Genomic DNA, 26,757 nt, shown 5'->3' on the forward strand with positions numbered 1-26,757 from the left:
TTTGATCTAGCAACAATTAAGAACTTATTTTTAAGTGAGAAAGATGTGAATCTTGGAAATGACCTTGTAAGTGATGGTATTCCTAATTTTCCCCACTCAAAACACTTATCTGAATTACCTCCATGGAATCAGCTTCTATAAGTCTGTTAATAACACTCAATGGCATCCTTGCATTTCCTTGTCTACAGTAGGCAACCTAACAGCTTCAGATACAATGGCTTTTGTCACAATATTGATATACCTTCCATTCTGCACACTTCATTGACTTCAGATTATCCAAATCTATTGCACATTGCCTAGAACCCTACTTCCAATAAATGCACAAAGTCCCACCTATCTCTATTATCTAATGCCTACAGCAATTCCCAGTTCTCAGAATTAAAATTTCACTCATCCTTAAAATATCTACATGGTTTTGTCCTTGCCTCATATTTACAAATTTTCCTCGCCTCTCTGCCTGTATTCCAAGTTCTTACAACCTTCCCAATTCTTTCACCCCACTAGCAGCAGTCATTTATTTTAAGCTGCAAACAACAGGAATTCTGCAGATGCTGGAAATTTGAGCAACACACACCAAAGTTGCTGGTGAATGCAGCAGGCCAAGCAGCATCTCTAGGAAGAGGTACAGTCGACGTTTCAGGCCGAGACCCTTTGTCAGGACTCCCACTTTCAAATCTCTTACTAACTCTTCCTTCAGTTAGTCACAAGACTATCATGAAAGTATATGTTTTTTCTGGATCTCTTCACCTTACACATATAAATATATGGTAAGATCATAGACAGGGGACTTAGTTATTAAAAGCATAAATCAGTTCCATTACTAAGTGGTATACGAGTGACAGAAAGATACATGGATGTTCCCAAAGGCACACTTGACATTAACAGCTTAGTATGACAGTTATAGAGGAGAACAGTGGAGAAGGGATGTAAATAGTGCTCTGGAACCTCCTATTTATTCCACAAATAGCACAAAAATATTCTTCAGTTCAGTACATTCAATTCTTCATTTTTGTAAAGATTATACAAAAAAGTTTTGATTGGAAAAATGCAAGTTCAGTTCCAATACATGCATTAAATATAAAATATTAAATACACAACTTGAATTGATAACTAGTTCTTATTTGAACCTTGCCATAAAAGTATCTGCATTATAGAAATAAACAATATACAAGCAAATAGGAAGTGATAAATTTCAGATACAATTATGGAGAACTTTTCTCAATTGTCAGTCACAAAATATTTATTCCTTCAAAGGTAAATGCCAGTTATACCTCCTATTTACCAGACAAAATTTTTGTTTTGTAGTTGATATTACTTTGCATACACATTGCCATTACCTGCCATATATGCTAAACCAAATATACTGCACTGAACCAGATTTCAATGCCCTCAAAGGCATATAATGAAAGTACCACCACTTTTAGTTTAACAGATTATTTGTCCTTAAATCTGCAATAATACATTCTTTCACTTATCAAAATGCACTTCAGTCTTTATCAAACATACGTTTCCATCCAGATCAGAATAAACAAATACCACTAGTTAAGTAGATATCACTTCCCTAGTAAAACAACCATCAGAGGTGCAGCTATGATAACGGTCCATTGTTTGAATAAATACATTTCTTGCTAATTTTAAAGTTGCTTCTATTAAAACACCTTCCACTGAGGGAGGCATAAAGCTTTATTGCTGTAATGAGAATATATCAAAAGTATTTTATTTGCTACATACTGAATAAAAATTGACCACAAAGTAATACTTATAAATCAAAATAATTTGATAACTAAATAAGTGCAAAAACAGTGAAACACAACATTAAAAAGTGAAACACATAACAAAAATAAAATATAAATTGCACAATTTTTCCAAATGTAAGCAATTCCATATGTCCAAAGTGGAATAGTCAGCTGTGAGACAGGTGCCTGATTTCCCTGGGTTGCTGTGTTTCAATGATATTTTACACCTTATCAGGACTTTATTTTCCAGAGCTGTTAAGAAAAACAAAACAAATATTTTAAATTTACTTTACTATCTTCAGCTGTGGTCCAAATTTCTTTAGTGCTCAGTAACATTATTTCAATCATGTGTTTACAATTGTCCCTTGGTAATAGTACCTCAAAAGCCTCAAATTATCTGCAGCATTTTTCAGGTTTTATGATAGTTAACTTCCTACTGCATGGTTCTTGTTTTTGTTACTACATTGTGGTAGTAACAAAAACAAGAATTACCCAGGAATTAGCAGCAATGAAACCAGTGCACTGTGATGTTCTCTTCTGAACCATTCATTAGGTTTATTCTATGGAAATCCATGTGATAACCACACTTAACATTAGAGTAATTTGTGTGCTGTAAATGGGATCTTACTAATGACATCATCTGTACATTCCATCCAAAACTCTTCCAAATGGCTAATGCTCACTTCTGATGATCACTTTGCTTTCTTTCCTCTATCACACATTCCTGATGTAAAATCACATTCAATTTATTACAGGATTAATTCATGCCCATAAACTATTTGATGGCCATGAACTCCATCTTTTACGCTAAGGTCTCAGTATTTTAACTGCCATGTGTGAATTAGTCTTTGCTCACAATTGGTAATTACCAAGTCATTGCAATGATTGACAATTTACATTTATCTGTTATCTCAGCAGGTTCAATTACTGAATGGATATGATGCAATAAGTGTGAAAGATGGGAATGTTTCCAATAGAATGCAATGTTGAAATCCAGGGCTGATTCAGAACCAAGTGCATTTCAACCACCTGGTGCAGTATTGGAAGTTGATTGTTATTTTTTGTTCCTTTTCAGTACAGATTTTTTTTAAGGGAACTATCATAAATTGATGAATATGAATTTACATCAGGAATTAGCAGAAATTAGATGACAAATCGTCAAAAAATAAATTTACATTTCAAAAGCAACATAAAGCATTCAAGAAATTAGACCTCATAGCCTAGAATATGTTGCACTAAGGATAATTTTCCACTGAAATTAAACCATCTGCAAAATTTATCCAGTACTGGGTACAATTCCATAGAGGCAACTCTTACACTTCACCAACATATTTGGACTTAATAATGTCACAGTCCACAAAATCCCATTTCCTAATTTATGACAAAGAACTCAAAAAAGTAGAATCTTACAACCTTCATGAAACTCAGTATTTCTCTGAGCATATTGGTAATCTTTGCTGCACTTATATCTATTTAAAGCAGGGTGTTCCCAACCCTTTTTATGCCAAAGAGCCTTATCATTAATGAGAGCTCTGTGGACCCGAGGTTGGGAGCCCCTGATTTAAAGGATATTCTGTTGACACAAAGGAAAGTGACTGGAAACTTCAGAACTGGCTGTGGGCGGCTCAGATAAATCTCAAAGTCCAGTGTCTAACAACTAACAGGTATTGCTTTCCCCAGCAGTTAACTGCCAAGAAGCTCACTGCACGGATACCTGTGTAATGACACCAAGGGCAACAGAACATACTTTTGATGAATCTTATAGCCACAGCTCATGACAGGAGGCAAAAAGCCCTCTGATGAGTAATGTATTTGCAAGCTCAGGATTTCACAAAGTGTCACTCACTAAGGTGTCTGATATTCTGCAGAAAGACCTTGTCATGCCCCTGCACCAAACAGTACTATAGGTTTTGGATCAGCCATCAATGCTGGCTTCTCAAATGCAGGTTGTTACCATGTTCAAAAGGGGTCTGCTTAACCACCTGGACTTCTTTTTAAAGGCAAGAAAGGTTTCTATTCTCTCAATATGCAAGACTTTGTGGATCACGAGAATTTCCTCAGGTGATGCCACATTTCTAGAAAACAAACAAGATGACTTTGTCACACTGCCGGATACTTCAAGATGCATTTCCTGAAGGGATAGATTTGGAGGGATTTGGCTTACCCTCTAATTCCCCATTTGCTCACATATAAGGACTCCCCAACTGCAGCAGCTAAGCATGGATCCAATTGGCCCTCAGATTACACTAATCCTACCTCTGGAACCTTTGTGGGACTGCAAGGGTAGAACGTCAATGCTGTGCTTATAGTTAGTGGGTGCCGTATTCATACAGATATGCAAATCACAACATACCTTGCAAGATCATAAAATTTGTCCAGCATAATGTCAAGATGCAGGGCTTCTTACTCTTGGAGAAGCCCACTCTAGCCAGCTCCTACAAGGTTATCAGTGGCACTGATAGGATATCTAACTTCTACATACACAAAAACTCCCGCAAGGCACACTGCTTATGTAAGGATTTTTATGTCTCTTTAACTTAATCTACAAGCTCTCTTCCCTGCTGCCTCTTTTCCCTCCACATCAGCCAGAGTAAGTGTTGTTGGTGTCTGTCTGCTCCGGGTGGTGAACACTTAGGGAGATGACAGCGGCATTCATTGAAAGCTGTGTCCCTCAGGAACTTCACAGATCTCATTTTGGGACCTGTTTTTAGATGTACACATTTCTAATTCTGCTTCAAACATCCTTAAAGAGATTTACCTTTTTTGACATTAACAATAAAATACATTAATAGAGTATGACCACACGCTTGTGTCTGGGTCTGAGACAAGAAACTCACCTTTAGGTTAAAGCCCAAAAGGTCACTAATCACACCAGACACAGCTGAAAGGATCACCACCTGGGTGATGTTGTACAGCAGCGGATTCATTGTCAGTCCATATAATCTGAAAGGGGTGTCCAGCTCCTAAAGAAAAAAATGCACTTTTTAAGTAATGAAGAACTATGTGAGAGACACCAGTGCTGGGAGTGGGTGCTGATGCCTGCAAAATAAACTGCCAACGTACATTTATACACAGATTCCCTGCTTAACAAAAGGTGGACATTCTAAGGACAGTGTGACATTAAGTGAAAATTCAAAATTCAATTCATAAACTAGGCATCTTCCATTACTTTCAAAGAGAAAATCTCTGGATGTATTCCAAAACTCAATAATCTTAGTAATGAATACCCAAATACATTAACATATCACAAAATTAATAAAATATCAATATTTTATTAACAGTTAACTAGTAAATATTTCCAATCAAGTACTAAACAAGAAAAGATTAAACAGCAGCAAACGTAGTCTCTGTCAACAATGAGGGTTGGTTACAAAGATAAATTATCTCAAAAGGAATCCATTATACGAGTTTGCTAAGTTCTATTTAATGCATATATGAAGGGTGATTGATAAGTTCATGGCCTAAGGTAGAAGGAGATGAGTTATTAACTTCAAACTTTCTGCATTATCACTCAAAGAGTTGAACTGCACGTACATGTAACGAGAGCATCTTGGACCTCCAGGTGATCCACAGCAGGGGTGATTGATAAGTTTGTGGCCTAAGGTAGAAGGAGATGAGTTATACAACTCTCGTTACATACATGTGCAGTTCAACTCTTTGAGTGATTGCACAGGAAGTTTGAAGTTAATAACTCATCGCCTACCTTAGGCCACGAACTTATCAATCACCTCTGCTGTGGACCACTTTTGGAGGTCCAAGACATTGACTTCTACAAAGAAGGGATCCGTATGCTCCACGACCGATACTAAGTGTGCAAATGTACGAAACATAAATGTGCTAGGTTTTTGAAAATTGACTCCTTCTACCTTAGGCCACAAACTTATCAATCACCCCTCGTATGTCAATCAAGCACACCAAATAAATAGCAATCTTACTGACATGGCCACACCTGTAATTTCATATGCCGCTTGCTGGGTATAAATTGCCACAGGAATATTTTAGAATGTCAATATAAACTGTAGGCTATAAAGGAACACACACAAAATGCTGGAGGAGGAACTCAGCAGGCCAGGCAGCATCTATGGAAAAGAGTACAGTCGACATTATAGGCTGAAACCCTTCATCAGGACTGGAGAAAAAAAGGCGAGTCAGTGTTAGAAGGTGGGGAAAGGAGGAAGAAACACAAGGTGATAGGTGAAACCAGGAGGGGGTAAGGGTGAAGTAAAGAGCTGGTAAGTTGTTTGGTGAAAGAGATGCAAGGCTGGAGAAGGGGGAACCTAATAGGAGAGGACATAAGGCCATGAAAGAGAGAAAAGGGGAGCAGCACCACAGGGAAGTGATGGACAGGTAAAGTGAGAGAGGGAAAAGGGAATGGGGAATGGTGAAGGGGGGGCATTACCAGAAGTTTGAGAAATCGAAGTTCATGCCATTAGGTTGGCGGCTACTCAGACAGAATATAAAGCGTTGCTCCTCCAACCTGAGTTGGCCTCATTGTGACTGCTTCTAACTCTGACTTCTCATCTGTTTTCCTCCAATCCTGACGAAGGGTTTCGACCCAAAACGTCATCTATACTCTTAGATACTGCCTGGCCTGCTGAGTTCCTCCAGCATTTTGTGTGTGTTGCTTGGATTTCCAGCATCTGCAGATTTTCTCTTGTTTGTGATTATGCTATAAATCAGTTTAATTATAATTATTAAAGGTACCTATTATGTATAACTATCTTGTCTAACATCATAGAGGAAAGAAAACACTAAATTGTGGAAACATACCCTAAAGTGTTAATTCCATTATAGTCAAAATTCAAACTGAATATTTTAAATTATTTTAATTTTTTTTATTTTAGCGATACAGTGTGAAGTGGGTCCTTCCAACCCTTTAAGACGAGACATCCCAGCAATCCCTGACAAACCCAATTAATCCTAACCAAATCACGGGACAATTTACAATGATCAATTAACCTACCCAGTACATCTTTGGACTGTGGGGGGAAACCAGAGCACCTGGGGGGAACTCACATGTTCCAAGGGGAGGATGTACAGAGACTCCTACAGAACGGTGCTGGAAGTGAACTCTGTACTCTGGGACAGCCTGAGCTGCAATAGTGTCATGCTAACCACTACACTACCATGGTGCCCACTCATCAAGTACCATTAGCATTGTTGTAACTGGACAATTTTATTATAGATCACACTATACCTCAATTTCATGTAAAAAGGATCAAAACCCTTTCAAACTTTTCTGATTCCTAACTTACCCAATTCTCCTAATAATGCACATTAAGTATCTTTGCTAACATTATTACATTCTTATCATTCTGTCCATCAGAACAAGCAACCTCAAATGGCAACTATTTTATCGTGCAACACCATAGATCTTTAAAGGCAAATGGTCTTGGGATTTTATCATTCCATTTGGCTTTGTAACTTATTAAATCTACGTAATTAATTCCAAAGTTTTTATTCAATTTATTTTTCCAAATGGCTCTGAATGTTGTATTTAAACACAATTAACATTGCTGACACCTCTGACTGAAGGAGAAACTCCATTCCCACCTGTTTTTTCCCAAAGCCTGTCAGGGTCATACTGGGGACAGGACCTCAGCAACAGACCATCTAAGGCTTTCTCTTTGTCCACATCTTGTTGATGACTTAAACATAATCTGTCCACATCAGCCCCGGTAACTTGGCAGGATCACATGTATTGAGTTAAATCCACAATGACCCACTCCATCAAATTAGTTTATATTTCAATCAGTGTATTATTCATATTTCAATATGTATTGTAAAATTAAAATTCATGTTTCTCAGTCACAGAACATGGTTTGTAATTTCTTTATACCTTCAGCAACTTTGTTGCAAGCTTCAAAACATTATTCACCAAGTTGAGCTCTTCCTTTTTGTTAGGTTTCTTTTCCATCTTCAAGTATAAATTAATCTAGTGGAAAGGAACAGCCATGGCTAGTACATATTCAAACCATCTCTTTGAAAGTTAAATTTGAAGTTAGTCAACATACACTATTCAAATTGACAACTACAGATCACAATTTTTAAATGATTTGAATAGATAAAATCAATGTACAGTGTCTAATTTTATCACTGGTAATACTGATAGAAAAACAGATAAGATTTCAGTTAACTAGTTTTAGCACCTTCCACCATGAAAACAGTGCTGTGTGCAGATAGCACACAAACTAGTCTTCCGCCTACTAGAACTGGCCTACAGTACTAGATTCCCACAAAATACACCAAAATCTTTTAATCAATATTCTTTGCAGTATTCCAAGGCTTTTGCCAAAAAACTTTCTCATTTTAAACAGCTAGTATGTTATGAACAGCAGTAAATCTACTACTGAGAGAATCACAATCAAGTGACATAGTTAAAAAAATAAAGAGCCAGTAACTTAAAACTGAGGTACATACAAATTTCATCTGAGGGTAGGAATACCTGGAATTCTCTGCCACCAAAGGTGACAGAGGCCAGGCCATTAGATTTATTTAAAGGGAAGGTAGATAAATACTTGAAAGATTGGGGTTATGGGGAACTGGCACAGAAGACAAGCAGAGACAGGCAGAGGTCAGCCACTATGGTATTGAATGGCAGGGCAGGCTTAAGGGGCCTACTCCAGTTCCCATTGTGTTCTTCTGGAAAATTAAATATCCTTTCTATTTTTACACAAAGTCATAGGAGCCAAGAAACAAGCACGAAAGAAAACAAAATTAAAATGAGGATCACAAGTATAATTTGACAGCACATGGGGTGGGTCGGGGATAAGATGTGTGGTTAAGATTTGATTGCAAATTCTTCGCTTAACAAGTCAGTAGCTGCTTATACTCAAATTTGCCATTATCATAAAAAAAATCAAAAAGTAACTCCAAATGCTTTTATTTCAAATTCACAATAATTTGCTTTTATGGTAAAGAATTCAAGATAACATTTTTTAATAAAATCATAAGAAAAACACTCAATTACCTGTTCTGTCAGTAATATCGAGGTATTGCTGTACTTGTTATTTGTCTCAGATCCAAGCATGACAAATCTCAATAGATATAGTGTTAATGAGATACACCAGATCACCAACTCCCAATTGTAGTGAAAATCTAGAAAAGTTTCATGGATATGAAGCAACTACAAAAAAAAAGTGAAAACAAATTAAATCAAAACACACTCTACCAACTTAGAGAACCTCAGATTTTCTCCACTTTGTATTCCATTTGCCATATCCTTTCCATTCAGTTGTTGGTCCACTTTGTTGATTAAAAATAAGTTATTTAGCATCTTGTGCCCAATCTTCCATTGGATAAGATTATGGCTGATTCTTGACACCACCGTCCTGCAGTAACACCATATTCCTTAATATCCAAAAGTCTATTATTCTTAGTCTTGAATGTGACTGAGCCACCACAGCCCAACTCTGTAGGGAATTCCAAAAATGTACTACTGTCTGCATGGAGAACGTTTTTGTTGATCGTTGGTCTTGAATGGCTAACCCCTAATTTTGACACACTTACCTTTGGTCCTACACACCCAGCTAGGAGTAAAAATATTCCACATCCACCCTTGTCAAATCCCTTAAGAATTTTGTACTTTCCATTGGATCACATCCCTTATCTCGCTAATTGTTAACATACAAAATATCTGCTTAATCTCTATTCTCCAGCTGTACAATTCTAACTGAGCTCAAATTCTCTTGTAAAAAAGATAACATACTATTTGTCTTCTTAAATGTTTGCTGAACATACAGATTAACTTTCATTAATTTGTGTACAAAGATTCAGATCCCTCTGAACACTGACACCATTCATACATATGATTGCGTGGCTAGGCATAGCTCAATACCATCTATAAATTTGCTGATGATACAACCAGTGTTGGTAGAATCTCAGGTGGTGACGAGAGGGCGTACAGGAATGAGATATGCCAACTAGTGGAGTGGTGCCTCAGCAACAACCTGGCACTCAATGTCAGTAAGACAAAAGAGCTGATTGTGGACTTCAGGAAGTGCAAGTCGAAGGAACACATACCAATCCTCACAGAGGGATCAGAAGTGGAGAGAGTGAGCAGTTTCAAGTTCCTCCGTGTCAAGATCTCTGAGGATCTAACCTGGTCCCAACATATTGATGTAGTCATAAAGAAGGCAAGACAGTGACTATACTTTATTAGGAGTTTGAAGAGATTTGGCATGTCAACAAATACACTCATAAACTTCTATAACTGTACCGTGGAGAGCATTCTGACAGGCTGAATCACTGTCTGGTAGAGGGGTGGGGGTACTGCACAGGACTGAAAGAAGCTGCAGAAGGTTGTAAATCTAGAGAGCTCCATCTTGGGTACTAGCCTACAAAGTACCCAGGAGATCGGTGTCTCAGAAAGGCAGTGTCCATTATTAAGGACCTCCAGCACCCAGGACATGCCCTTTTCTCACTGTTACCATCAGGTAGGATGTACAGAAGCCTGAAAGCACACACTCAGCGATTCAGGAACAGCTTCTTCCCCTCTGCCATCCGATTCCTGAATGGACATTGAACCCTTGGACACTACCTCACTTTTTTTTTAATATACAGTATTTCTGTTGTTTGCATGTTTTTTAATCTATTCAATATACATATACAGTAATTGATTTACTTATTTATTACTATTTTTATTTCATTTAACATTATTTTTTTCTATATTATTTATTGAGATGCATTGTGGAATAGGTCTTTCCAGTCCTTCGAGCCATACCCCCTATTTAACCCTAGCCTAATTGAGGAGGAAATTTACTATAACCGGTATGTTTTTGGATTGTGGGAGGAAACCAGAGCACATAAAGGAAACCCTGCAGTCATGGGGAAAACTAACAAACTCCTAGACAGCAGCCAGAAAGTTTCTGCCTATTCTCTTAGCCAGCATACAGTATATTCTCGAACACTCTCACAAAAATTTCTCTCCTCCTTTTCTATCTTGCCTCACTTTCCTAAAAGTGAAGTAGATTCAGTTCCCAACTACGGTCACTTTACAACCATATCACATCACAGCTGGTGACTCACACAAACACGTGGTCTTCATGCTTACAGCTGTATAGAATGATATATCGCCACAATCCTCTTCGTCGCCTCAGTTTAAATGGCCCCCATCTCTATCAAGATGCTTTGGTCAGATTTCTTATCCACACTACAGTCTCTGTTCGGATTCACAAGCTTGTAGGAACCTTTATGTCCAAGGCTCGCATTCACTTGAGCAGAACCTCCTTTAGTCCTATTTACTGTTGGCGAAGATAGCAAGGAGAGGCAGGTGGTAATGGGAGGTAATGCATTCATTTCACCTTTGCTTTAGGTTTCTACAGCCTCCCAAAAGCAAGCACTTAACATCCTCAATCCAATCCAAATGTTTCTCCTCATGTTGAGTGGCCATTGACTCCGGATTGATGGGAATGTTTTACTTTTTCCAAGGGATGCTTTAAAATAGAGCCACAAATGCATGGTGCCAAAGCCCTGGGTTCATTTCTAATCTTGTCTGCTGTTTGTATGTTCTCCTTGTGATCATGTGGATTTTTTCTAGGCGTTGCAGTTTCCTTCAGCATCCCAGCCACTGTGCATTTCCTCTGGTACGTAGCTCAGTGGTATAATTGGGGGAATTGATGGGGGAGAATAAAATGTGGGATTAAATGCAGGATTAGTGCAAATGGATGATTGAAGTTGACATAATTCAGTCTATTTGTATGTCTCCATGACTTTATAAAAAAAAAATCTGACCTGACACCTTAGCAAATGGTTGCCAATGAAGAACCGATTTTTAAAAAGGATCAGTATTAAATCTACATTGGTCAATTTACATTTGCTGTTTGAAACATGTTAAGGTATAATTAAGGATGTAAGATTCAAATTTCTACATAAAGAGAAACACTTGGATGTAGCCACTGTAGCTTTCATAAAGGACAATTCGACTCAACAAATTAGTGCAGTATCTGGAAACTTTTAAAGGTGAAAGAAAATTGAGAAAAAGCTTCAGTGAAACCCAAGTTCTCCATTTTTCTTGATTTACTGGGTTAAGGACTATCTGTTTCTGGCAGTCAGTTGGGATTTAAAAAAAAGCCAGTCCTTTCCACCAACATTCAGAATAGTATTGAATACATTGGCCAACTTACAAACAGCTGGCAAATCTGTCCCTTCATCCAAAAGAAGGCCTCGCCTAAGGAGAATGAGAACCATACATGAAATAAAGAGACTGGGTAGTGACTGGGCTTAAACTTCTTAAAAGATTGCAAACAGTGATAGTTTGAAATTGAACCATTAGGCAGTGAAGCACAACCTTACCTGTGCACAGCAAATAAATACCACAGACAGGGTCAACAAGAATGCAGACGAAACAATTACATCTACTGATCGCTGTGGACCTCGTCTCTGATGGAAGAGATTAATAATTGAATTAGTATTTTAAAGGACACTAAAGGTGATTTTAAAAAAATTTTATACATTGCTTACTGCAAGGACATTTAAATATATGGTACTAATGACATGTAGTCGTAAAATATTTCTATATTATCTGAAAGCATAGATCAGTATGCCTTATACGGGGATTGAGAATTGTTAAACCATCCAAGCTGAGATCAAAAATGTTGGAGGAGCTATACATCGGTCATCTAGGTGTGGTCAAAATGAAAGTGTTGGCTCAAACCTTACTCTGGTGCCCTGGGATAGACCAGCAGATCGAGCAGCTTGCCGTGCACTGTTCAAGTTGCGAGCTTGTTCCCATTTTGGAAAAAAAACTCTTTATAAGTTTCTTAGTAAAATGCCCCTGTGCACATGTTAACTGGCTAGTAGAATTTGTATGTGCATTTTAATTGAATATATTTCTGCAGGCCTTTGCACAAGATATGCATACAACATGAGTCAAAAACTTTCTATCTGAAATGTATTTAACATATAAAAATATATCTTTTGACAGCCAGTAAAATGTGATCTTCTTTCCACCAAGTTCTATAAATACTTTTAATTGCATTACTTTTACAGATTCACTCTTTGATATACCGTAGATTGGTACCAGACAGCTACAAAGTACCACTGCACTAAATCAAGTAGGGAAGATCCTGTTACCCTTTGTTACAGTAAACCAGTCTTTTTAACATTTTCCTATGAATAAAATTAAAAGTATTACAATGGAGTAAACCAGATTAAATATGAACCAACACTGAGACAAGGAAGGAAAAGGATGAAATCGCTGGAGCCCTGGCTGAACTATTTTTTACATCTTCCTTGGCCAGGTGTGAGGCCCCAATGACTACTGGATGCAAATGTAGTCCCCCTTTTCAAAAACAGCAGCAGGAATTAGCTGGCAATAATGCCTATGAGCCTTACATAAGTAGGAATGTTAATGGAAAAATATCTGAGGGATAGAATTCACAATTACTTGTAAAGTCAGGGACAAATTGAAGACAGCCAGCACAACTTTGTCAAAGGTAAATCTTGTCCGACAATTCTGATTCTAAAGCTATAACACACTGATATGCTGGTGAAATGGCAGGTGGAGTTTAATCCTAATAAATGTGAGGTGATGCATTTAGGGAGAACAAATGAAATGAGCATCTGCAGAATCCAGTGTCCATGAATGGTAATGGTTTTCAACCTTTTTGCCCTGGAGAAACCCTTGAAATAATGTCTCAGGTCTCAGGGAACTCTTGTGTTAAAATTATTATATCTACAGCTCACGGTACGTTGGCGTGATCAGTAAGTTGCAGATATAATAATCTAAAAATAATTGTCAATGCTCCTTTGAGTAGAGAATGAATTTTTAGTCAACCTTTCTTGAAAAGAAAACAGGTAGTTAAAGCTTGTCTTTCCTTTCTTGAAATTAATCTCTGTCTTTCCCTTTCACAAATTTTAAAAACTCATAAGGCAAACATAATAAATTTCTGTTAAATAACTGGCTTAAGCTAAAATGGAATTTAATTTTTCTAAAGGTAAGCTCCATAGATTTAATTAAATAAAAGTTGTAAATTAATTTTAATTAATGCTATTTACATGATGAAAATGTACTGACAATGTTGAATAGTAAAGTTACTAAAAATCATAAGCCAAAGCAATGTGAAAAAATATAACTTGATACAAGAAGAGGAGGAGAAGATGGCGGCGCGACGCAGCGCCCACGGCCTCTCCGGTGATGAATATCTGTTATCTGTCAAGTAGGGTGCCATGCACAATTCTGATTTGATGGAGGCAGACGTGAGAGCACGGAGGAACATCTGGTGAAACTTCTGAAATGCCTGTTTCGCTGCCGTTGCTACTGTGTGATCCAGAATCTCCGGAGGGGAAGGCCCAGAATCCTTGGCTTTGCCTGTTGCTCGGTGGCCGGGGCGGGGTTGAAGCGCTCGGCAGAGATGGTGTTCGGTGCTTGGGCTGGTCAGAGGCTCAAAGTTTTCGGACGGACTCAAGAGTCGGACTGTGGTCGGGTGTTTCCAGAATGCTGCATCGACAAGTTTGCGGCGCTGGAAGCTCATGGCAGGGAGAGTTTCTCCCTTCTACCGTCTGCATGAGATGTTGGGGCTATCGGGACTTTGAGACTTTTTTTTTACCATGACCATGGTCTGCTCTGATCAAATTACGATATTGCTTTGTACTGTTGTAACTATATGTTATAATTATGTGGTTTTTGTCAGTTTTAGTCTTGGTCTGTCTTGTGTTTCTGTGATATCATACCGGAGGAACATTATATCATTTTTTAATGCATGCATTTGTAAGTGACAATAAACGAGAACTGAGTGTCCTCATAATCTAATCTAAATCTAATTTTATACAAGACTTTGAAAAAATATTTTCTTACTAAGTGACATGATCAGGTTCAAATATAGGCCCAGCACGTGATACTTCTGCTTGTTTTTTCCTGCACAAATACTCAATTCTGGGTCAAACTTGAGAAAAGCACACACGAATTTCACCTTCAACTGAAATGAGATGATTTCTATCCTTGCTCTTGATGCCTGTTAAACAAGGAAAAACTTGTTCACACATGAAAACTGCAGCAAGATGTTCATTGCTTTCCTATGAATGGTTGGATACTCTTCTTTCACAGAAATCCAGAACTTGCCCGGGCAGGTCAGTAAATCTCATCTTGAGTGCACGATCAGACTGCATCTCACAAAGTTCTTCCTCTTCTCTCACAGTCAAGTTCTTGATTCAGAGAAAGAGTCCCTCACCCAGTCCATTACTTGTGTTGAAACGGAGGAAAATACTGTTGAATTTTGTTCTGTAATTCTTCAAAGTGGTTTTCAATAAGACTCAAGACTTTCTGATATCCTTCCTCACTCTCAAGCCCAAGCATCAGAGGAAACATTTCAGGATTTCCTTTTGCAAAATGATTTTTCTAAAGATTTAGTTTCCTTTTAAATCCGAGAATCTTTTCACCTGAAGTCAAAACATTTTCTTCAGGGCCTTGCAGAGACTTGTTCAACTGGTTCATAGGATGAAAAATGTCTGCTAAGTTGGCAAGTTTCTGCAGCTATTCTTCATCTTCAAAGCACTCAGCAAAATCAGATCTACTAATTTTTGAAAGTATTCCTGTAATTCACCTTTCAGCTCAAACACCCTGTTGAGAACTCTTCCTCTGCTAAGCCACCAGATTTCTGTATGTAGCAGGAGAATGATGTGCTCTTTGTCTGGGTTTTCACACAGTTTTTTAAACATTCTGGAGTGAACTGGTTCTTGTTTAATAAAGTTAACTATTTTTGTAGCATCATCCAGAACTTTTTTCATTTCATCTCCAAGAGCTTTTGACATCAGCACCTCTCTGTGAAGAAAGCAGTGTGTTGTGACAACATCAGGATTTTCTTTTTTTACAACAGCAAAGCGGCAGGCCTGCAGCTGAGTCGCAGTGCATAAAGATTCCTTCTTTAGAATGAAATTTTTCCTCCAATTTTCCACTGCACTGATAGAGTTTGTTCGCTCCCATAAGTCAGTCAGCGGTGTGTAAGGGAAGTCGGGGGAGGTAATTCGGGAGGGAGAGCTAACGTCGCAGTCCAAGTTGGGCGAGTCCATTTAATGCTTGGAAAACATACCTCACACTCCTCATCAGCCTACCATCCACCCCTCCGTGCAATACAGCGCTCACCAATTATCAACGGCCTCCCCATCTCTTGTCAACAACTGAGAATGGACTCAACCAAATAAACACGGTTCTAATGCACACTGCCAGACTGAGCTGAGGGACCTCTAACGAGATTGTTAACAGGCTTAGAACATAGAATAGTACAGCACAGTACAGGCCCTTCGGCCCACAATGTTGTGCCGACCATCAAACCCTGCCTCCCATATAACCCCTCACCTTAAATTTCCTCCATATACCTGTCTAGTAGTCTCTTAAACTTCACTAGTGTATCTGCCTCCACCACTGACTCAGGCAGTGCATTCCAGGCACCAGCCACTCTGAGTAAAAAACCTTCCTCTAATATCCCCCTTGAACTTCCCACCCCTTACCTTAAAGCCATGTCCTCTTGTATTGAACAGTGGTGCCCTGGGGAAGAGGCGCTGGCTATCCACTCCATCTATTCCTCTTAATATCTTGTATAACTCTATCATGTCTCCTCTCATCCTCCTTCTCTCCAAAGAGTAAAGCCCTAGTTCCCTTAATCTCTGATTGCAGCATCCTGGTAAATCTCCTCTGTACCCTTTCCAATGCTTCCACATCCCTCCTATACTGAGGCGACCAGAACTGGACAGAGTACTCCAAGTGTGGCCTAACCAGAGTGTTATAGAGCTGCATCATTACCTCACAACTCTTAAACTCTATCCCTCGACTTATGAAAGCTAACACTCCATAAGCTTTCTTAACTACCCTATCTACCTGTGAAGCAACTTTCAGGGATCTGTGGACATGTACCCCCAGATCCCTCTGCTCCTCCACACTACCAAGTATCCTGCCATTTACCTTGTACTCTGCCTTGGAGCTTGTCCTTCCAAAGTGTACCACCTCACACTTCTCTGGGTTGAACTCCATCTGCCACTTCTCAGCTCGGTCACTACCCACCACTGCGAGTGCCAGCATTGTGGTGTATTCAAAAAACAATGTTTCATTTTTTAAAATCACAATCTCTCACAGAACCCCGGCTGGGCAACCTTGCTCTAGGGAGCATTGAAGAACAGAGATCTTTGAAGGTGGCAGTAGAAGTAGATAAAGGAAGCATATGGAAACTTTTGTAAAATTGCTACTTTGAATACAAAAGCAGAGAAGTTATACTCTGAAGTCACAAAACACTGGTCAGACCTCAGCTGGTGTACTTGATGCAGTTAAGGTCACCACACTATAGCTAGAATGTCACAGCACTGGAAAGAATGCAGAGCAACTTCAACAAGTTGTTCCCTCCAATGAGATGTTTTAAGTATGAGGACAGACTGGACAGGCTAAGCCTGTTTTCCTTCAGGCTGAGATTAAGAGGTGGCATGATTGCGGCATAGCGGAGTATCGATAGGGTAGACTACAGAGATATCAGAGGTGAATTATTCTGGTGGATAAAGATTTAGTATAAGGGGTGAGTGATCTGATGGGACCCCTTTTCACCAAGAGTGTAGCAAGAGTTTGGTATGCACTGACAGAAAAAGAAAGAAAGGGAAAAAAAACAAGAGAAAAGAGAGACAGGAGAAAGAGAAAAAGGAAAAGCAAGAGAGAAAAAATAGATAAAAGAGCAAGAGAATCAAGTGAGAGAGAGTGCAAGAGAGTGACGGAGAGAGAGAGATGGAGAGAGAGGAAGAGAGCAAAATGTAGATTTGCTTACAGCGTTTGATGTGTCTAGACAGTCCTTTTAATCCTTCCGATGGTGGAGAAGGGGTTCAATACAAAAGGATGCTCATTGGCTGGCATAAATGGGCCAAATGACCCGTTTCCCTATTGTGTGACTCAATTTCAGTAATAGAAAGCCAAAAAGCAGCAGATCATGGTTAAACATATCAACACTGATATTCATACATGTTTTGTTTTGTAACCACAAAAACTAATCGAAACACAAAAAAACGAGAGCCTGGGATACGGGTCTATTCTTAGTTTTACTTTTAATGAGATTCACACGTTATGTGGTGATGTAATAACATATGACATACCAGTGATGAATTATCTTCTCATAAGATCTAAAACTAGATAAACAGAACCCAATTAAATAAATAACACGAAAAGCATTATACTTGTTCTTTTATTTATTGAGAAAAATGATCCAATATTACGTGTATTTGTTGGAAAAAGTATGTGAACCTTTGCTTTCAGTAATTGGTGTGAACCCTATGTACAACAACAACTTCAACCAAACATTTCCGGTCCTGCATATCGGCTTGGAGGAATCTTAGGTCATTCCACCTTACAAAATTGCTTCAACTCTGGTGGGCTTTCTATAGGGTTAAGGTCAGGACTTTGACTCAGCCATTTCAAAACATAAATTTTCTTCTTTTTAAACCATTCTGTTGTTGATTTACTCTTGTCTTTTGGATCATTGTCTTGTTGCATTATCCAATTTCTATTAAGCCTAAGGTGACAGTCTGCTACCCTGACATTCTCCTGTAAAAATGTCTTGATACAATTTTGAATTCATCGTTCCCTCAATGAATGCAAGCTCTCCAAGCCCTGAGGCAGCAAAGCAGCTTCAAACCATGATGCTACTTCCACCATGGTTCACAGTTGGGCTGAGGTGTTGGTCCTCTAAAATAGCAATGTGCATTTCTGCCAGAAAGTTCAACTTTTTGTCTCATCTGTCCACAGAACATTGTCCCAAAAGTGTTGCAGAACATCCAGGTCGTCTCTTGCAAACTTCATACGTGCAGCAATGGATTTCTTGGAGAGTAGTGGGTACCTCTGTGGTGTCCTTCCATGAATACCATTCTTGTTCAGTGTTTTTCATATAGTGGACATATGAACAGAGACTTCAGCAAGTTCTAGAGATTTCTACAGGTCTTTTGCTGTTACCCTTGGGTTCTTTTTCACATCCTTAAGCATTGCATGTTGTGCTCTTGGTGTGATCTTTGTAGGATGCCCACTCCTAGGGAGAGTAGCAACAGTACTGAGTTTCCTTCATTTGAAAACAATTTCTCTTACTATGGACTGATGAACACTCAGGTCTTTAGAAATCGTTTGGAGACTTCTACACCTTCATGCATCTTTACAATTCTTCTCAGGTCCTCTGAAAGTTTTTTGAGCAAGGCATGGTGCACATACACAGATCTTTCTTGAGAAGAGCAGGCTCTGTCAGTAACCTGACTTTGTGTCTTTTTTTATAGGGCATGGCACCTCCACAACCCACACTTCCAACCTCATCTCATTGATGGAGTTATTTTTTCTCCAGTATAAATTCTTAGTTAGATATCTGCAGGCTTCATTTCAGTATCATAGTCATAGTCATAGTCATAGTCATACTTTATTGATCCCAGGGGAAGTGCCGCTCAAACTCATTTTGTGGAACAATTGAAATAGCTGAGCCAGTATTCAATTCCATTTAAATTGGAATTTGCTATCCACTTCTGGTGTAAAGAATACTGCTTGCCTCTTGGCAGTTTTCACATTGTAAATCTCAAGGCTACTCAGTACAATGTCATTGACATCATGGTCAGATTTTTCATCAAAAGCATACAGAGTGGTGCTGCCTGACATGCTCTTTTGTGTCCTACTTTGTGGCATTTTCTGCAAGTTTCACCTTTAATCCTACAATAGTCATTTGTATGTGAGCCCCTGCCACAAAAGAAACACAGTTTGTTCGGCCATGCAGGTTTCTGTTTAGGCGCAGCAATTTGTTCACACTCACTTTCATTCCTGACTGCAACTCAATTACATCTCTGGCTGTTGTTTCCATTGATACAGCAATTTCAACTGCTCTTTTAAATGTGAGCCGTGCTTCAGTTAGGAACCAATTTGCGAATGCTTTCTTATAAGATTCCACAAACTAAACCATCTTTCAGTGCATCATTAAGCCCATCACTAAACTGACAATACTCAGATAATTTCTTCAGTTCAGACACATAAGCTGAAATTGATTCCCCTTCCTTTTGTTTCTGCTTATGAAGCCTAAAATGTTCTGCAATCAACAATAGTTTTGGTTCTAAATGTTCCTACATTACTTCCATGATATCAGCAAAGCTCATCTGGGCTGGCTTTGTTGGAGCAGTCAAACTTCTAAGCAAACTATAAGCTTTTCCAACTATTACACGCAGCAAAACTGGCCTGGCCTGCTGCGTTCACCAGCAACTTTGATGTGTGTTGTTTGAATTTCCAGCATCTGCAGAATTCCTGTTGTTTATGTTTAAATTCACTACTGCGAAGCCTCTTCCGGTGATGCCTACACCGAAGAAGTTTAGATCCTCTCTTCGACGGGAGTTCAGTGAAACCATCTCTCACTGCTCCCCATCTGTAATTTCTTCGGCTCTTCAACTTTTCGACCACATTTTGACTCAGACTCGCTATCACTGCCATGTATCCTTTCTTGGAACGTGCCTCCGTCGCCAACTTACTCCAGTTGGCTTTAGGATTCGTTTCCAAGCCTCTGAATATACCTCTTGCCCATCCTCTGGGTCACCCCCCCCCGTCTTTCTCCCTAGGCCTCCTGTCCCATGATCCTCTCGTATCCCCTTTTGCCTATCACCTGTCCAGCTCTCGGCTCTATCCCTCCCCCTCCTGTCTTCTCCTATCATTTTGCATCTCCCCCTCCCCCTCCAGCTTTCAAATCCCTTACTCACTCTTCCTTCAGTTAGTCCTGACGAAGGGTCTCGGCCTGAAACGTCGACTGCACCTCTTCCTATAGATGCTGCCTGGCCTGCTGCGTTCACCAGCAACTTTGATGTGTGTTCCATGCTTTTTATTGCCAATTTCATTTGTTTCAAAATGCTGCTTGATTCATTCAGTGTATATCGCCCAGTTATCTGTTTTGCAATCGATCACATCTATCTTTCCAATGTAGCCAGGCATTTCTATTTTTTTTAATTCGTTTCTATTATTATTATCACCCACTACTCACTGTTTATGGACCTGTGAACTTCGTCTGTTTTCTGCCTTTTTTTAAACTCAAATATCTTGCTTCATTTCAATAAGTAGGCAGTTATTTCACATTCATTTTAAAACCACCTCATCACCACTGTTAAGTTTTGTAACTCCAAAAAGTAATTGAAAGAGAAAAAAAAACAGGAGCCAGGGATACAGATCTCTCTTATTTTAACTTTAGTGAGGCATACACGTGACATGCTGGTGTAATAACGTATGCCATTTAATAGAATTATAAAAGACTTGAAAAATAATGTTGCTGAAAACTGAATCTGGAATTTGAAGCAATGAAAACAACAAAGATCTGAAGAACAGGGATTAGGGTATTCAATCTGAAACAGGATAAACTTTTATTGCTAAAGGTAGGGAACAGGGAAGATTTGTTCTTTCACTCTGGCTCTATCGCACTCAGATTCTGAGTGTATGCAAGTCCCTTTAGGCAAATCAGGACCTTTTCCAATTATCTGGCATAATTGTGCACAATTGCCAACTAGCTAAATAGCAATTTAGGTTAATTAAACTGAAGTTAAACTGAAACAGCATGATTACAATTGAAATCCTGACTGGCTGTGCCCATTTCATGGGTGCAATCAGATAAAGTTTTATGAAAGTGCCCACACAAAGACATTTCAATCAGTGGCCATTAACTCCTATCAATAGAGCTAAGATTCCCTTGCAACAATAACAAGCAATTCTCCTTAGGTTTTGGATCCTTCCAAAATATGAATCTGAAACAATATTTTTTCTTGTTATTAATCTTTTCTATTAGACAAATTCCCAAATACAAAACCATGTGATATTTAAATTGACAGCTTTATAAATTAAGAATACCAGTCCCTGTGAATAAATTGCTAGTTCCCAAAATATAGCCAGAAAGAAAATGCTACTCTCATTTTCTTCTTCAATAAATATACTAATCTAATTTTACCTGGGCTTATTGAAAATCTAATCATAATTAAATGTAGATGGAAAATAAATCACTATTATGTAGCCTGTTTACTTAAGAAGTTGAACTTAGATGCACAGGCAGCAAGTCTCACTTCAAACATCTAGGTTTTAAATCTCAGCTGCCTAACAATTTGAAATCATTGAGTTTGTCAGCAGCAGGCACTGTATGAAGCATGTTGGTTAAAACAAATGTACTGCATAAATTAAACTATTATTCCAAAACCGGACAGAAGATCTCTACCCACCCATCCCAAAATAAAATAATGACTTGGTTACCTCATCGATCTAAATGGTATCAAAATGTCTTCTTACCCACAAAAAAGACATTGAACTTTGAAGTCACAGAATTAAATCTGGATGAAGTCATCAGCTGTACAATAAACAGGCAGGGAAAATGTCTGTTTATATTTAAAATGTCCCTGTACATCCTGTCACACCATAACCCATTTACTGTCACATCTTTATTGCACTTTTTATGCCAGCTTGGTTTAATATAGAATCCTATTCCCATATCTGTAACATCTACAATGTCTTTCTGAGAGTATCATTGCATTTATGAAACTTCCCTCACAGATTATGTTTTTATCATTGTACAAAATAAGAATTATTCCCAAACAACATATATTCTATATTATTAATTCCAGAAAGTTCTATTTATTGGCATATTGTCTTGAAAGCCAGAGTGCTTACTTGACAAAAATTCCACAATTCGTATTTTATATTATATATAAACAAAGATTATATTCTCATGGGTAAAGGAAATTGCATAAATAACAGGCCAGAATTTCCCTTATTCGCCACAAGCACAGTCCTCACAGAATGGCTTCAAAGCTGGTAAGTCCCTGCCCTAGACTCAATGGGTGTTGATGCTACCCATGCCAGATAGATATTTAACATGCATTCAGATCACTTGCAACCTATTTAGAGAATATTGAAAAGATTAATGTTAAAAGACTGAAAAAATACACTATAAAAAATACCAAGAACATTTAAACTAACCACCTCACTGTCAAAAATCTCCATTAACTTTTCAACTACCAACTGATTTCTCTTTCTCATATGCATACTTATGACACATTTAACCTGGTGCAGGGTCAGTGGGCAGATGACTCTGCCTTCAGTGCTGAGAAGCCAAAGGAAATTCCTGCTACCTCAGTGAAATTCATTTGAAGGTCACCAATACAGCACTGGGGCAGACAGCAAAACAAGCAGCAAATTGGAGGAGGCTACCATGAATCTAATACCGTGTCTGCCCTGCACATCAAAACTGAAAAATGGAAGTGCGTCCTAGTATCTATACTGGCAAAGAGGAGAAAGTTCAAATCCAATAATGATCTCCCCTTGGTAAATTACTAGGAAAAGAATATAATGGCAAATACATTTCAGAAAACTTCCAACATTTTCGCTAAGGAGAAAGGACATTATTTCTGTATTCCTGCAAAATACCACAATGATTGTCCTCTCGACCTCTCTATACAAATGTGCTATCTACAACCATGCTGGATCTGATTCATTGCAGCTACTAAAATTACAAGGAACCAAACCTACCACTCCCAAAATTTGTTTGATGCCAACAGCTGTCTGTTGCACCACATTATAGATGCAAGTTCAACATCCTCCTTTCTAGAAAGTTGCTCTGTCCTCTCTCCAGAAAATCATGAAGCCAATGTACCTCTCAGCCACCAGTCTATGAGGATAGGATGTAATGTTAAGTAAACACTCTGCAAGAAGTGCATCCAGCTGTAGCTTCTAACACTCTGTGTTAAGGAGTTGGGGCTGGAGCTGAATTCGGGAGGCTGAGGGGGTGATAAATAGGATATATAGAGAAGTAGTTACCACAGTGCAGAACACAGGAGACTGGGTGACAGTCAGGAAGAGGAAAGCAGTTAAATAGCCAGTGCAAAATACCCCATGGCCATTCCCCTCACCAATAGGTATACCACTTCACATACTATTGTGCAGGATGACCAAGCAGAGGAAAATCACAGTGGACAGGTGTCTGGCACTGAGTCTGACTCTGGTTCAAAAGGAAAGGGGGTAGAAGAGGCGAGTTCTGGTAATAGGGAAACAGAAAGGGCTTCTGGGCACGGGAACAAGATTCCCAGATGTACGTTGCCTCCTGGATGTCAAGGTCCTGGACATCTTCGATCAAATCCTCAGCATTCTTAAGTGGGAGGGTGAAGTCGTGGTCGAGTAAGTACTATTGACATAGGTAAGAAGAATGATGACGTTCTGAAAAATGAGTTCAGGAAATTAGGTGCTAAGTTATAGGGCAGGACCTCCAGGGTTGTGACCTCAGGATTACTACCCATGCCACGTGCTAGTGAGGCCAGAAATAGGAAGATCATACAGTTTAACACATGGCTGAGGAGTTGATGAAGAGGAGACGGTTTCGAAATTTTGAAGCATTTGGTTTCGGCTAGGGAATGTGGGACATGTACAGAAGAGACAGTTTGCACTTGAATTGGAGGAGGACTAATATCTTAGTTGGAAGGTTTGCTAGTGCTGCACAGGGGTGGGGTTTAAACTACAGTTACATGGGATAGGACCTCAGACAAAGTTAAGAATCAAAAGGTTGAGCATGATGCAACTAATGCTCTGAGCTGCATATATTTCAATGCAGGACATATTGTAGGAAAGGCAGATGAGCTCAGGGCATGGATCAACACCTGGAGTTATGATAATGTAGCCATCAGTGAGACTTGGTTGCAAGAGGGGCAGGACTGGCAGCTCCATATTCTAGGGTTCTGTTATTTCAGATGCAACAGAGCAGAAGGAATTAAGGAGGGTGTGGTGGTGTTTTACCAGTCAGGGAAAATGACATGGCAGTGCTCAGTCAAGATAGACTGGAGAACTCATCTAGTGAAGCTTTATGAGCGGAACTGAGGAATAAGAAAGGTATGATCATGTTAATGGGGCTATATTATAGATCACCCAACAGTCCACATGATTTAGAGGAACAGGTTTGCAGAGAGATTGCAGACTGATGCAAGAAACATAAGGTTGTTATAGTAGGTGATTTTAACTTACCACATATTGACTGGGACTCCGATACTGTAAAAGGACTAGACGAGATAAGAGTTAATTAAATGTGTTCAGGAAAATGTCCTTAATCAGTGCATAGAAGTTCAATGAGACTGCATGCAATACCTGATTTGCTATTAGGGAATGAGGCAGGGCAGGTGAAAGAAGTTTGTGTAGGGCAACGCTTGCATTTGGTATCATAATGCCATTAGTTTCAAAGTAAACATGGAAAAGGATAGGTCTGGTTCGCAGGTTGTGATTCTAAATTGGAGAAAGGCCAATTCTGATGGTATCAGAAATGATCTGGCAAGTGTGGACTGGAACAGGTTGTTTTTTGGCAAAGGTGTACTTGCTAAATGCAAGGCCTTCAAAAGTGAAACATGTATGTTGCTGTCAGAATAAAAGGTAAAGGAATCAGGTTTGTGGAACCATGGTTTTCAAGAGATATTGAGGCCCTGGTTAAAATAAAAAGAAGGTGCGTAGCAGGTAGGAACAAATGAGGTACTTGGAGTACAAGAAATGCTGAGAACACTTGAGGAGATCAAGAGGGCTAAAAGAAGGCATGACATTGCCCTAGGAGACAAGATGTGGGAGAATCCTAAGGGATCCTACAGATATGTTAATTGCAAAAGGATTGCAAAGGACAAAATTGATAAGAATGGTAATCTATGTGCGGAGCCAAAAGAGATGGGTGAGCTCTTAAATTGATTTTTTGCATCTGTATTTACTCAGAAGACAGACACAGAGCCTATAGAATTGAAGCAAAGCAGCAGCGAGATCATGAGCTTTACACATATTACAGAGGAGAAAGTGTTTGCTGTCTTGAGGCAAATTAGGGTGAATAAATCCCCAGGCCTGACAAAGTGTTCCCTCTGACCCTGTGGGAGGCAAGTGCAGAAATTGCAGGGACCCTAGCAGAGATATTTAAATCATCCTTAGTGACAGGTGAGGTATCGGTGGATAGGCGGATGGCTAATGTTGTTCCACTGTTCAGGAAAGGATGTAAAAATAAACCAGGGAATTCTAGGCCACTGAGCCTGACATTAGAAGTGGGAAAGGTTTTGGAAGGTATCTTAAGTATACATGAGTATCTGGATAGACAGGTACTGATTAGGAATAACCAGCTTGGTAATAACATGCATGGTAGGTCATGTCTAACCAATCTTATAGTTTTTCGAGGAAGTTACTATAAAAGTTGATGAAGACAAGGCAGTGGATGTTGTCTACAAAGACTTTAGAATGGCACTTGACAAGGTCCCGCATGGAAGGTTGGTCAAGAAGGTTCAGTTGCTTGCCGTTCAAGATGAGGTAGTAAACTGGATTAGACATTAACTTTACTGGTGAAGCCAGAGAATGGTAGCAGAGGGTTGCCTCTCTGACTGGAGGCCAGGGACTAGTGGTGTGCCACAGGAACGGTGCTGGGTCTGTTGTTGTTTCTCATCTATATAAATGATGTGGATGATAATGTGGTAAACTGAATCAGCAATTTTGTGCATAACACCAAGACTGACAGTGGATAGCGAAGAAGACTATCAGAGCTTGTAGCAGGATTTGGACCAGCTGGAAAAATGGGCTGAAAAATGGCAGATGGAATTTAATGCGGACAAGTGTGAGGTGTTGCACTCCAGTAGGACCAGCCAGGTAAGTCTTACGCAGTGAACGGTAGAGCACTGATGAGTGTGGTAGAACAAGGTGATCTGGGAATACAGGTCCATAATTTGTTGCAAGTAACATCACAGATAGATAAGGTCATAAAGAAAGCTTTTGGCATATTGGCCTTCATAAGTCGAAGTATTGAGTACAGGAGCTGGGATGTTATGTTGAAGTTGCATAAGACATTGATGAGGCCTAATTTGGAATATTGTGTGCAATTTTGGTCTCCTACCTACAGGAAAGAAGTAATTAAGGTTTAAAGAGTAAAAGAGAAAATTTACAAGGCTGTTCCCAGAACTGGTGGACCTACATTATAAGGAAAGATTGAATAGGTAGGACTTTATTCCTCGGAACACAGAAGACGAAGGGGAGATTTGATAGAGATATACAAAATTATAAGGGGGATAGACAGGATAATTG

At 39.1% G+C, this 26,757-nt stretch overlaps 1 protein-coding gene across 3 annotated transcripts in view; it reads right to left on the reverse strand.

The window, feature by feature from the left end:
* Positions 1 to 944: 944 nt before the first annotated feature.
* The window catches only part of LOC134359209 (protein PHTF2-like), a 90,784-nt gene continuing 64,971 nt past the window's right edge, over positions 945 to 26,757 (reverse strand). For all 3 annotated transcript variants that reach the window (XM_063072164.1, XM_063072163.1, XM_063072165.1), the window contains 5 exons: positions 12,030 to 12,116; positions 8,707 to 8,862; positions 7,576 to 7,671; positions 4,574 to 4,699; positions 945 to 1,988 (listed from right to left, as the gene is read on the reverse strand). In XM_063072164.1, coding sequence (XP_062928234.1) covers positions 1,968 to 1,988; positions 4,574 to 4,699; positions 7,576 to 7,671; positions 8,707 to 8,862; positions 12,030 to 12,116 — 486 coding nt within the window. In that variant the 3' untranslated portion in view covers positions 945 to 1,967. The remainder of the gene's footprint in view (positions 1,989 to 4,573; positions 4,700 to 7,575; positions 7,672 to 8,706; positions 8,863 to 12,029; positions 12,117 to 26,757) is intronic.

Source organism: Mobula hypostoma, chromosome 20 (genome assembly GCF_963921235.1).
Source record: "Mobula hypostoma chromosome 20, sMobHyp1.1, whole genome shotgun sequence".
Classification (NCBI taxonomy): domain Eukaryota; kingdom Metazoa; phylum Chordata; class Chondrichthyes; order Myliobatiformes; family Myliobatidae; genus Mobula; species Mobula hypostoma.